At 39.7% G+C, this 13,388-nt stretch overlaps 1 protein-coding gene across 2 annotated transcripts in view; it reads left to right on the top strand.

Moving 5' to 3' along the window:
• The window catches only part of MAP2K6 (mitogen-activated protein kinase kinase 6), a 142,317-nt gene that overhangs the window by 101,930 nt on the left and 26,999 nt on the right, over positions 1 to 13,388 (top strand). For both annotated transcript variants that reach the window (XM_081966728.1, XM_081966729.1), the window contains exons 3-8: positions 781 to 829; positions 1,838 to 1,951; positions 4,935 to 5,054; positions 6,198 to 6,314; positions 9,737 to 9,788; positions 12,820 to 12,947. In XM_081966728.1, the coding sequence (XP_081822854.1) occupies positions 781 to 829; positions 1,838 to 1,951; positions 4,935 to 5,054; positions 6,198 to 6,314; positions 9,737 to 9,788; positions 12,820 to 12,947 (580 nt within the window). The remainder of the gene's footprint in view (positions 1 to 780; positions 830 to 1,837; positions 1,952 to 4,934; positions 5,055 to 6,197; positions 6,315 to 9,736; positions 9,789 to 12,819; positions 12,948 to 13,388) is intronic.

The raw sequence follows: 13,388 nt of genomic DNA on the forward strand, positions 1-13,388 counted from the left end.
CTCTTTTGTGGTGAGTAAAAGATATTTTGAGGAATTCATCATTTAGAGGAATTAGTTATTCTTTCAACCACAATACTATCTATAGGAACACAGAAAATCTTCAAAATAATAATTCTGAATAAATATTATTCAAAAGATGGTCTATGAAAATGGACCAAATTTCTAACCACCAAGCAGAATTGTGAAGAATATTTAAAAATTGCCTGAGTTTCCATTTTTTAAACTGATCAGCAACGTAATTTACCTGTAATATAAAGAATGGAAGAGATCAATTAAGTAAGCGTTTAACACTTAAGATACATTTAAGGCTTAAAAATGTATTTATGCCTGTTCGCAAACTATACTTTGAAGGTCCTTTGAATAATATAGTTGCTGCCTTTTTATAGTTGTTGCTACTGCATTAAAAAAAAAAGTTCTTACATTAAAAATGTTCAGTGTTTTTTTTGATCATGTTAATTAAAAATATTTTTTAAAACTTGAGATAGATATAAAATTTCTTGTGATAGCTAATTATTGGCAACTCCTAAACTTAGATTCATATTTTAAAATTTTCTTGATAGGAAATTCACATATACAAATAATAGTTTCTTTAAAGAGCAATATTTTCCAAGTATACAATTTAAAAATGTATTAATTTCCAAACTCTCTTAATAAATCAGTCCAAATCAGTATTTTTCCCCATCTGAGTAGATTAATGCATTTTTCTATACAGGTATTCATAGGTGTGAATTTAAGTGCAAATCAGATTATTTTCTGATTTTACTTTTCTTAATTTCACAGACCACCTAGAGATTTGGATTCCAAAGCTTGCATTAATATTGGAGACAAGGTATGGTGAAGATAAAATATGGTGGGTGGGTTTGCTTGTGTGCTTGTTGGGAGGACTAAGGTGGAAATTAATGAAGAAGTGAATAGGAATGAATGCAGTAGTCCTATAAGTGTGTGTGTGTGTGTGTGTGTCTCTCTCTCTGTATGAATATAATTTTATTTCTCAGTCTTGTTATTTGCATTTTTATATATTATATCTTGTATCTGTTTAATCCAGCATTCAAAAAGCTTTAACATTTTAAAATGATGTGAGCTGCTTTTACAGGCATGGAATTAACTTTCCTTTTAGAGCATCATTATAGGTAGACACTCATTCAGCAACCATTCATAGTTACAATGGTGATGATTATGGGGGACTTAAAAATGGTCCTCAGAGCTCTGGCTTTGCCAGTGTCACCACAGCAACATGATGATCAGTGCCCACCTTGAAATTATGACAATACAGCAAGCCATGTTCATATGGTTTTGTTTTCCAACGTTTTCTGATGGCTTCCTATAATCAAAATCAATGGGAAAGCCATTGGGAAATCAAAAGTTGTTCCTGCTCTTGCAGTTTTTTCACCCACCTGTACTCTGCAGTGACTGCTTACACCTTGCCTGTGATACTACCCTCACCCCTGCAGCATCCACACACCTGCCCATGATCCAGAGTGCTTTTTCACAATCCCCCTTCGCCTGCAACTCTCACCTGTGGTGAAATCTGGCGCTGAATTACATCTGAAGTGATCTGGAGAATGGAAGAGGGATAAAAATGAACTATTATTCTTTTGGGTTCCAAAGAGAGAATATCTCTTGTGCAAACCACTTGCCTAATCTAGTGAAAAGGGGAAAAAAAACTATGCAAACAATTAGGCACATAAAAGCAAAATTATTTAATGTGTGAAAATCAAGTGTTCATTTCCCCTTAGGGAAACAAAGTCTAAGAAAACGGAAAGTTAAACAGCTCACCTGCTTTGGCTGAATTGGAATGAAGATCTGCCTTTTAACTTCTGTTTTGTTTTCTTCACAGAACTTTGAAGTTAAAGCTGATGACCTGGAGCCAATATCCGAATTAGGACGTGGTGCATATGGGGTGGTAGAGATGATGCGACATATGCCCAGCGGGCAAATAATGGCAGTGAAGGTAGAGTAAGATTCTCTCCTGGTGTGCGTTAACTGTCCAACTGTCCAAATTCACCCCAGCTGTTCTTCAGGATTTTGAAATTGCAAGATGGATGAGATCAGGCCAGATTTCATTCAGTTTTGAAAGCCCCAAATAAATAGAATCTGGCTCACTTGTACATTGGTGAATCATACGTTTTCTAGATCTAAACACATACAATCATTCATAAAATTTGATCCCATATCTGCATTATGTTCCATAAGTGCTGCTTCCATATTTAGAAATCAAACATCTCTTTATATTTTTTCTCCCTTTTGCGATTGATTGCCACCCAGGAATGGGTTTCAGAAATTATTTGTGGCTCTTTTCCTTACCAATTGATATATAACTATTATTGTGTTGGCTGTTTTTCTAAGCATTTGGCTGCTTACATTGGAAACAGATTTTTCTTAGCATGACTCAAAAGAGTTCTGTAACATTTCTTTCTTTCTTTTTGCTTAGAGTGAGTGGAATCTCTCCATGCAAATAGTCTTTATAAAAATGTGAGGGAATTTCATATGCGTGCACGTATACAGGTAGTCCTCGCTTAACAATGGTAATTGGGACTGGAATTTCTATTCCTAAGCAATGTGGTCATAAAGCACATGACATCACTTGTAGTCACAGGGGCAACTAGAGCTATCATTGCTGAGCGGTGCGGTTATGTGATGTTTGATCTAACAATCACTTTGGTTAACTATGGAAATTCCGTCCCCAATTAGGGTTGTTAAGCAATGACTGTAAGTTTTTTAATGTGGGTTTTGGTCCTTTCTAATATCTGGTTTTATCGTGAAGGCCTCAGATTAACCACAGTTGGAATATGCTAAGATCCTAAATCAACTTCAGACCTTGGTTTAAAGTTTAGCCGCATGTAGACACACACACATGGACTGCGTGGAGAGTGAAAGGATGCTATTTGCAAAAAAAAAAATCTGACTGACTTAGAACTTCTACTTAGTTCACATCTTTGTAATATGCCTTTACAATGATATATTTAGAATTATGTATTTAAAGCCTCACATTCAACATTATTCAGAATTTAATATGGCTATTATAACCATTGAATATCATTACAGCCATTGAACATCAATGTGTTTTTTGCTTTAATTTAAATTCCTGGTAGCTAATCACCATACAGATCATATCATTAGATAATTTCATTCCGTGCAGTAATGATGATTATGTTTACATCAAATACTAGCTAGCTACATTTCATAAAAGCTCATAAAATATATGGCATTTGTAACTTTCCTTTGTTAATAAAGTTGCCAATGGATGATCCAAATTAACATTTTAGGATTGATTGTCATCTGAATAAAGATATACAATATTTTAGATATGAAAATTTAAAACAGAAAGAGAAAGAGATATTCTGTCCCCTTTCCACTGAATTAAAACACTTGAAAAAGAACTTCCTGCATATATTGATGGCAGATTCTACTGAAACTGATTAGCATACAAAATATAATTGATTATGACTTGCTCGTTTCCTTTCTAAAAGCTGTGAGAATGGTAAAGTATGCCTTTGGGGAACAGACTAGAACTTGTTTTTAAAGCAATTACAATTACATGAAATATAAATTTTCTATGGAGTGCCAAACTGCCTATCAGTTATATTAGTCACAGATTCCAGCTGTTTTGACTACTACTAGCCCGATACAAATATATTATTGAATCCAAGTTACTGCTAAACCTTTGTGTACTCCCTTAATATTTTGGTAATATCCAGATATAGAGTCAAATCGTGGTTTAGTTTGTTAAGGTAACCAATGCCTAATAAAAGATACCAAGGTAAACAAAGACCTACTTATCCCTAGCGAGCACAGAGACTGGATAAATATGAGAGCCTACTCAATCGAGGCATGGATAGCAAGAATTCAGTAGATGCATATACATGCACACACACCTTTCCCATGAAAACGAATGGCAGAATCCTGGCAGAGTGCATCAAAACTGCCATTCATGCAAACAGCTGTGTTGGATTGGGGCAGGTGAATGCATTCCTAAATCTGGGGCACTTTCTGTGGTCCCTCTTCACCCAGTGCTCTGCCATTGTTGCTTTGTTAATGATAGAAGGCCCAAGAAAGCAAATATAAATAAACAGAGGGGGGGGGGGAGAAAAGAAAAGCACTTACGTAATAACAATCATCCTTTGCCCTTCTATAGCACCTCACATCTGAGGATCTCACAGTGCTCCCCAGACATAAATTACGCCTGTGAGGTAGGTAAGTGTTATCACCCCCATTTCACAAAGACACAAAGAGGCTTTTTAAAAAGTTTCGTATTGGAGTGTCTGCTATGGGGCACTTGTATCCTAAGATGTTTATGCACTCAGTAGTAAATTATATTGAATTTCAAAGAAGTCACTCTCCATCACCACCACTGGGTAAGTGTGCCAAGGACTGCAGTCTTCTTATTTAAGGCCATAAAAGCACTTGAGTTTTGTCAAAGGATGCTGGGATTCAAGGGATTAAAGGCTCCCAAGCCACAACGTTGGCTGGCTTCAACTTTTGTGGCTGCCATCTTTAAACCTATGTAATTTGAAGGCTTCCTGCTTCTGAGAGTGGGCCAGCAGGCGTTTGTTTCTCCTTGTCTTGCAGTAAAAGAGGTGAGCCACTAGAAAAATAACTGGTTAAATTAGCTTGATAAAATAAGCCAAACTCCTAGGTCTGCCAATGTAATGCTACTGCTGGGAAAACAGCCCTGGCTGCCAGTTAATTTTGCAGCGTGATTCAAAAGGTAGTTATCTTCTTTAAACACCTGCAGGGCTAATTGCCTGGACATGTTTGAAATGCTCTCTTTGGTTGATTCTGTTCATCCATAAGATCAGGGAAGAGAAGGCTTGCATCTGGTAAGATCTCTTTGAGGGATGGTCATTATTTTGACAGCCTGGTTGTTGTCTGATAGAAGCATCTATAATTAAGAATAGGAAGAGTGAACTTGTGAACTGGCTCTTGTTTTCCAGCGAATCCGGGCAACAGTGAATAGCCAGGAACAGAAGAGGCTATTGATGGACTTGGACATTTCTATGAGAACCGTAGACTGTCATTTCACTGTCACGTTCTATGGTGCGCTATTTCGAGAGGTAGGACTTAAGACCTTTTCATGCTTTTATCTAGGGCATAGAAAATTATACTAGATTAACCGGATGGTCATTTATCCTGGGAGTGGGCAACCTGCTGGGAAGTGTTGTCCTTCATTTGACAACTGATTGGATCTGAAACCAAATAATGCATGGATTTCAGTTACTCAAACTATCATCCTATTATTTAATATGCCTTACAACAAACCAAAATACTATAAGTCTGTAATTGCTAAAGATTATTCAGAAGGGGCCTTGTGCCTTCTGGTGAAAAAAGATGGACTGCTTTAATAACTGGCAGAGGGCTTGCTGTGGTCAAATAAAGCCCAAAGATTTTCTTTAAATCATTTGCAAACAGCGCACAACCAGTTGTTACAGTAAGACCCCAGGAGACAATTCACTTGATACAAAATATCTTCAGTATATACACAAAACCCACAGACAAACCTAGGCACGGACAGAAGGTTCTGAACAACAGAAATTTCATTTGACCTAGAAGATGAAAAACTCAGTGGAGAATAGCATGTGTTTTCATCCAGCAATGAAAAATAGCAAAAGAGGTATTGGAAGGATGTGTAATCTCAAATCATCTCACTAAAGAAGAGTTATGCTGTTGGAAGATCTGCAAGACTTTTGTTGGGCTGCATTAATTATGGCTGCCTTAGTGTATCAGACTATGATGCTAGACTTTTAAAATAGCAAAAGCCTAACAACAACAATAACAAAAGCAGCAGCAGAATTTTCTTTCTATATCCTTTCATCCTTTTCAGAAACAATCAAATTAAGCAGTGATTTAAAAGGTAGACCTCTCTCTGGTTGAATTTTATTGATGAAACCATTTTTATCTGACAAGCAGCTTGTAAATGATTTATTTTCTCTTTGTACTATTTAATTTCTGGTGCCTTTCCCCCACACTTCTATTGCTCATTGCTTCCATCAGTCAATCTAAACAATTCACATTCCACACAGCAGCTAAACACTGCGGTGTGTGGTAGGAGGCCATATTGAAAATCTAACATAAGTCGACAAGAAATTTTTGGAGGCGGTGCATATGTGTTTTAGTAAGGATATGTTTTGGTGATAGAAACTGGTCAAAGCTCAAAATCACGTACGTGTTCTCCCTTTCACCAACTCCCATTTGTCTAGGGTGATGTGTGGATTTGTATGGAATTGATGGATACCTCACTGGACAAATTCTACAAGCAAGTGATTGACAGGGGCTTAACGATTCCTGAGGATATCCTAGGGAAAATAGCTGTCTCTGTAAGTGCTCTACTTTTTAAAAACTGTAATTCTCTTCCAAAAATGATTTAACATTGCCGGGGTAAAAGGGAAAAAAGAACCCAATGTGACCACACTGCTTAGCAACAGCAGTTCTGGTAGTCCCAGTTGCTGTTGTTATTAAATGGGGAACATGTGTGTATAGTGCTTTTTAAGGGATTGTTTCTTTTACCGTATTTTTCAGAGTATAAGACACCGAAGTATAAGATGCACCTAGCTTTTGGGGAGGAAAACAAGAGGGGGGGGGAATCTGCCTCTGTCTCCCAGCAATTTGCCCCTTGCAGCAAATAGCAAAAAACCAGTTTCACTTTTAATTTTAGCAGGGCTTCCTGATGAACAGCTCTTTCAGGCTGCAGGAATTGCCATAGCCTATTGCCACCTCCGCAAACCCCATTTTCTCATTTGCTGCAAGGAGGTAAATTGCTGGGAGGCAGAGGCCAAAGGGTGGGGGGCGGTGTGGGTGGGGCTACATTTGGTGTATAAGACGCACCCAAATTTTCACCCTCTTTTAGGAGGGAAAAGGTTCATCTTATACCTCAAAAAAATACGGTAATTAGAAGATCTGATATTGAAAATAAAATTTGATTTGGACCTTACCCTTCCTGCTTCAGGCATGAACCACCTTAATTCAAATCCAAGGCAAAGTCCTTGTACAGGAAATTGCCTGCCAGGGGTTAGATAAATGATAACAAGGTTTTCTGCATTAAATACCTTGATAATCTGAGATTTTTTTTTAAAAAAAGATTGATTGTAATTTGTATGTTTTGGGGCAGAGTTCTGTGAAATATGAACGTGCATTTCTATTTGTTTTGTAAAAGTAAAAACCCCACCCCTTCAAAAAAAAGTTGAAAAAAAAGGATTGTATTTATGTTTTGCTTAGCTGACTCTAACTGAGGTTAGAGAATAGAATAGAATATTTATTTCTAAGCCGCACCCTCTCCCGAAGGACTCGGGGCGGCGTACAATAAAACAAATAAAATACAAAGTACAATACAATACAATACAAATCTGGACAGGACATACATATAACAAGGACGTATAAGACGTATACAAGGAGGAGGTAGGCTGATAGCTAAAAAACAATTAAACAATTGACAATTAAAACACTTAAAAAGTCGCAATATTTAAAAACCCCAATAAATAAATTCAATTGAATTACATTAATAAAAAACCCGTCAGGAGCGATGTAGTTAAATCATGGTTGAGCCAGGCCAGCTACTTGGAATAGGTGGGTCTTGAGCTTAACTCTGAAGGAACGGAGGTCAGACGTAGTCCTAATATCCGGAGGGAGGTCATTCCACAGGGCTGGGCCCGCCACAGAGAAGGCTCTACTCCTAGGCGCCGCCCCTCGACACTGTCTGGTGGACGGCACCTGGAGGAGTCCCTCTCTGTGCGAGCGAATTGGTCGCAGGGATGTATGGGGCAGAATACGATCCCGCAAGTAACTAGGTCCTGAGCCATGGAGCGCTTTAAAGATAGTTATCAAAACCTTGAAACGCACCCGATAGAACACAGGAAGCCAGTGCAGCTCGCGCAGGAGAGGTGTCACATGGGAGTACTTAGTACTCCCCATAATCACCCGCGCGGCCGCATTCTGGACCAACTGCAGTCTCCGAGTGCATTTCAAGGGAAGCCCCATGTAGAGAGCGTTACAGTAGTCCAGGCGAGACGTCACCAGCGCATGGGTGACTGTGCGTAGGGCGTCCCGGTCCAATAGGGGGCGCAATTGGCGCACTAGGCGAACCTGGTGGAACGCCCCCCTGGCCACGGCTGTCACATGATCATCCATGGACAGCCTGGCATCCAGGAGGACGCCCAAATTGCGCGCCCGCTCCACGGGGGCAAGTTGAATGCCCCCAATGGCCAGAGATGGAATTAACTGGTTGAACCGGGGGGCCGGAACCCACAGCCACTCCGTCTTGGAAGGGTTGAGCCTGAGTCGGTTGTCATCCATCCAGACCCGTACGGCTTCCACACACCGGGACATCACTTCTTATACCTTTTCCCAAACACTAGGGCTGAAAGGGGGGGGGAGCCATCGGTTGGAAGCCAGAGCTGTCAATCACAGCTATATTTCCTCCTTTTCTTTCTTCATGCCTCTAAAGAGCATGGAGGGAAATGCAATTATTTGGTTTTATTAGTCTATCTGTCTGCAGTCTGCAGCTTCTTAAACCCTTGAGGCAGGAGAAAGGGTTCTGGGTGCAGCCTGATCTGCTTGGAGTCAGTTTGCAGACAATCTGCCTCAATTAAAAAACAACAACAACACAAATTTGAAAATGGACTGTAGTAAAAGCAGGTGCACAGAATTATTATATAGCTATCTTTCCTTAAAAGTTTCCTCGAATACATTGATGGAAGTGGTGGGAGTATTTTTGTTAATGGGGAAGGAACCGTTCTCAGGAAAGGAGAAGATCAGGACCAACTTAGGTACAACAAAAAATATCTGTTTAACCTTTTGACATTTCTTGTGTTTATACAGATAGTCCTTAACTTATGACCACAATTGAGCCCAAAATTCATGTTGCTAAGTGAGAAATTTGTTAAGTACGTTTTGCCCCGTATTATGACTTTTCTTGCCACATTTGTTAAGTGAATCACTGCAGTTGTTAAATTAACAACACAGTTGTTAAGTGAATCTGGTTTCCCAGATTGACTTTTCTTATTGGAAGGTCGCAAAAGCTGGTCACATGATCCCAGGACACTGCGACTGTCATAAATATGAGTCAGTTGCCAAGTGGCTGAATTTTGATCAGGTGATCATGGGGATTCTGCATCGGTCATAAGTGTGAAAAACCGTCACAAGCCACTTTTGTCCGGTGCCTTTGTAACTCTGAACGGTCACTAAGCAAACTGTTGTAAGTCGAGGACTACCTGTACAGCAAGGTAACTGACAATAGGAGGTGCATATTATTTTATTGCAATTTTGCTCATGAGATAGAGGGATTTTTTTAACTTATCCTGCTTGGTAACCAGCAAGTTCATCCTCCAACTCTTTCTGTTCTGCAGGGGAAAAATAATCAAAACGGATCCTTGCTATAAAAACATTTGATTCATTGGGAGACGGCTGGAATTCTAATCAAAAAAATTTCCCCCGTAAAGATGCAGAAAGGATGGGTAGAGTCTGACCCTTGGAAAAAGGGCTCATTATATCAACCTTTAGCTTGGCCATGCTGCAAAGAGTGTTTGGCATGAATCATGTTTTATTACGTTGGTATTAGACTGCGGGCTCAGCATTCTTGTGCTGGTTAATTACCAAGATGCCCAACCCCAGACTGTCTCTACCTGGGGTTAAGTGTTGAAAGGGTGTGTGTGTGTGTGTGTGTGTGTGTGTGTGAACTTGTGCCCTGAAAATAACTATTTCTGCTTCAGCAGCTGCAGCTGATTCTCTCTCTTCTGCGTTTCAGATTGTAAAAGCATTAGAACACCTACATAGTAAACTCTCTGTAATTCACCGAGGTAAGTAAGCATGAACTCAGCTGTGAAAGAGGGGGCAGGGCTTTTGGATAAAAGATGTCTATGTCACTTAACCCCCGAACCCACAGCTATTTCTCTCTGACTCCCCCCTTCCCCCCCCCTCCTTTGCCTTCCAATGCTTCTTGGGTCTTGCCATTGACATTCAGCTCTGAAAAGCTATGATTTTTTGATCGTTTTAAAGAAGCAAAATCTTTCATTTAACTACCCTGGCTCCACAGTGAACGATAAAGAAAAACCCCAGCCAAGCATTTTGACTCGGGCCCCCTTCCCTATGGGGATGTCACTACTAGGCAGTAGTGCTTTTGCTTAATAGTGGCTTCCTGTTTTCCCAGATTTTTTTTCCCCACCGAAAACCTTTGTACAGACGGTGGAATGCCATGCTATTGTTCTAAGGCGACTACTTTGTATTACATCATTTAGAATAAGGGTTTGTTTTGTTTATTGTATTCTATTTTTATTTTGTTATTTTATTTTATTTTATTATTATTTTTTTAAATTATATTGGCGCTTACTCAGTAGTGGTGTGGTGGTTAGAATGCAGTACTGCAGGAGTTTGATTCTGAATGGCTCAAGGTTGACTCAGCCTTCCACCCTTCCAAGATAGGTAAAATGAGGACCCAGATTGTTGGGGCAATGTGCTGAATCTGTGAACTGGTTAGAGAGGGCTATAAAAGCACTATGAAGTGGTATTTAAGTCTTAAGTTGGGCTATAGATAGATTAAAATGGATAGATTAAGCTTTGTGACTGCCATGATCTCAAATCAGTGCTTGTGTCATGTTAAGCAAACCAGTGTTGCAGAGAAGGAGGCCTCAAACGTGTTCATGATGTACATATACCACTAGTAATAGCACTTCTATATCACTTTGCAGTGCTTTACTGCCCCTCTCTAATTGGTCTACAGAGTCAGCATTTTGCCGTGCCAACAGTCTGGGTTCCCATTTTACCAACCTTGGAAGGATGGAAGGCTGTCAACCTTGAGCGGGTCAGGATCGAACTCCTGGCAGCGAGCTGAAGTAGCTGAATTAGCCTGCAGTAGTGCACCATCATGATCATATTTATAGCCCTGACTTACCAATTGCCATGTTTAGCTCGAAGTTACAATAATGTAAAAAAATAGCACTGCAACCAATCCTTGAATTTTATTTATTTATTAAACAAATTTACATAGCCTCCCAACTCACACGCGGTGACCCCAGGAGGGTTTTAAAAAATGTAAAATTCTGAATTTAGCCCTCCCGTTTCCCCCACCCCCACCACCCAAAATAGTTGGCTTCAGAATCAAACAAGCCACTTGATCGGCTCCGAATGTATTCTCCAGGCCCATAAATGACCCTTCACAACTGGTTTTTGACAAGCAATGTTCATGAAGGAGGTGGAAACAAAATAGCACATCGCAATCACAAGACTTTTTTTTTCTTAGTGATTGTGGCACTTAATGACCAAAGGGGAAATGAATTTATAAGCTCGTCATGGGATACGCTTAGTGACACAGCACTTAGTGACTGAGTTGCTTGGCCCAATTGTGGTTGCTGAGCGTGGACTACTTTTATGATCATGTACTGTAGCTTAGTGTGACTTGTGACATTTGTTATTGGATATTAGAGGGCCACTTTTAAAGTTAACTGCTGTAGTGTTTAAGAAGTTGGCTTAGGAGAAGGAGGAGACCCAGGTTCTCATCCCTCCTCAGCCATTGAAACTCCCTGGCTGACTTTGGGCTGATCTCTCGGCCCAATCTGCTTCACAGGGTTCTTTTGGGAAAAACAAAATAAGTGAGTGTTATGCGTGCCATCTTGAGCTCTTGAATGCAAAGCAAGGTATAAATCGGTTGGTCAAATAAGTACTGTATTTTTCGGAGTATAAGATCCATCGGAGTATAAGACACACCAAGATTTTGAAGAGGCAAATTAAAAAAAAAAGTTTTTGCACTCTGCAAATCTTACAAAAATGGGCCCGTTTCTCCCCCCCCCCCCCAAAAGGCATGAATAGTCTTTAGGCCCCCTAAAGACTATTCATGCCTTTTTTGGGGGGCGGGAAACGGGTGCAGAGTGCTCGGGGGGGGGGGCAAAAACTGCCCATTTTTTGCGAAAATGGGTCCGTTTTTCCTAAAAAAAGAAAGGACATGGATAGCTTTTAGGAAGCTTATAGAGTGCTCCTGGGGGGGGGGGTTAAAACGCCGCCCCGAGTCCTGCCTGGAAAGGGAGCGGCTAATAAATTCAAATTTTATTATTATTATTATTATTATTATTATTATTATTATTATTATTATTATTATTATTATTATTATTATTATTATTATTATTATTATTATTATTATTATTATTATTATTATTATTATTATTATTATTATTATTATTATTATTATTAAAATTGAGCAAAAACCGGCCCATTTTTTGCTTATTTCTGCCCTCCTCAGTCCCCAGGAGCTCCCTAAAAGCTTCCTAGGGGCTCTGGAGAGCCAGTTTGGTGAAGGGGGCGGGGTTTCGGGAGGCAAAAAAAATGCTGTATTCAGTGTATAAGACACACCCAGATTTTCAGCCTCTTTTTTTGAAGGAAAAAGGTGCATCTTATACTCCGAAAAATACGGTAAGTATCAACAATTAACCATGTTTCATTTTGCTCCATGGAGAGAAGAAACTTCGAAAGAAAGTATGTCTTCTCAGTATGCCAGTTTCTAGGTTTTTCATCCTGATTAACACACAGCTAAAAGCATTTGCCCTTCTGTTTGAACTCTATTGGCTGTTTCCTCAGTGTCAATTAATAGTGGAATTATTGGTGGGAATGAACGCCAGACTACAGTCTATGGAAAAATACATTTGTGTCTGTGTGTGTGCATTTTGTGTGTATATCTTTTTATTTTAAGCCAACAAATAAACGGTGCATTGCTTTGGGTGCCCTCTGCTGGTGACAACCCATGTTGTAGACTGCGTCCCCTTTTCACCATAAACTCCCAACAAGAAAAAAAAAAAAGGAATGCTTGCAAGCAATGACATTCCGCTGTAATTTCTTTTGCAGATGTCAAGCCTTCCAATGTGCTGATTAATACAGAAGGACAGGTGAAAATGTGTGACTTTGGAATTAGTGGGTACCTCGTTGATTCTGTGGCCAAGACAATGGATGCTGGATGCAAACCGTATATGGCAGTAAGTGCAGTGAATCGTGAAACCTTCAGGGCAAACTGTGCCACTTCACTTTCTATGCACACAGTGGCAGATATTTACTTTGTTTTATCAAATTTAAGATATATATGTGTGCGTGCATGTGATATACATTATATATATATATACACATACTCTGTGTCCAAGTGACTGTCCGTCTCTGCGATCCGTGTGCATGTATGTGAGTGTGTGGGCGGTGTGGTGGTGTAGTGGTGAAGATGCTTGCCTCCCACTCACAATTCAATCCTAGATAGTGACATGTTTTTCAGGGTGCAAAGAAAAGGTATCTGCTGTGAACTCCACGTGGCACAAGGAAGGGCATCCGGCCAGTAAACACTCAGCTGTATTCAGTTACCCCGACTCTAACCTGAATTAAGAGATTACAGGGTCTTTAAAAAAGGGAGTTTTTATGTATGTATTCTACAT

The sequence above is a fragment of the Natrix helvetica genome, assembly GCF_964273705.1.
Source record: "Natrix helvetica genome assembly, chromosome: 1".
In the NCBI taxonomy this organism is placed as follows: domain Eukaryota; kingdom Metazoa; phylum Chordata; class Lepidosauria; order Squamata; family Natricidae; genus Natrix; species Natrix helvetica.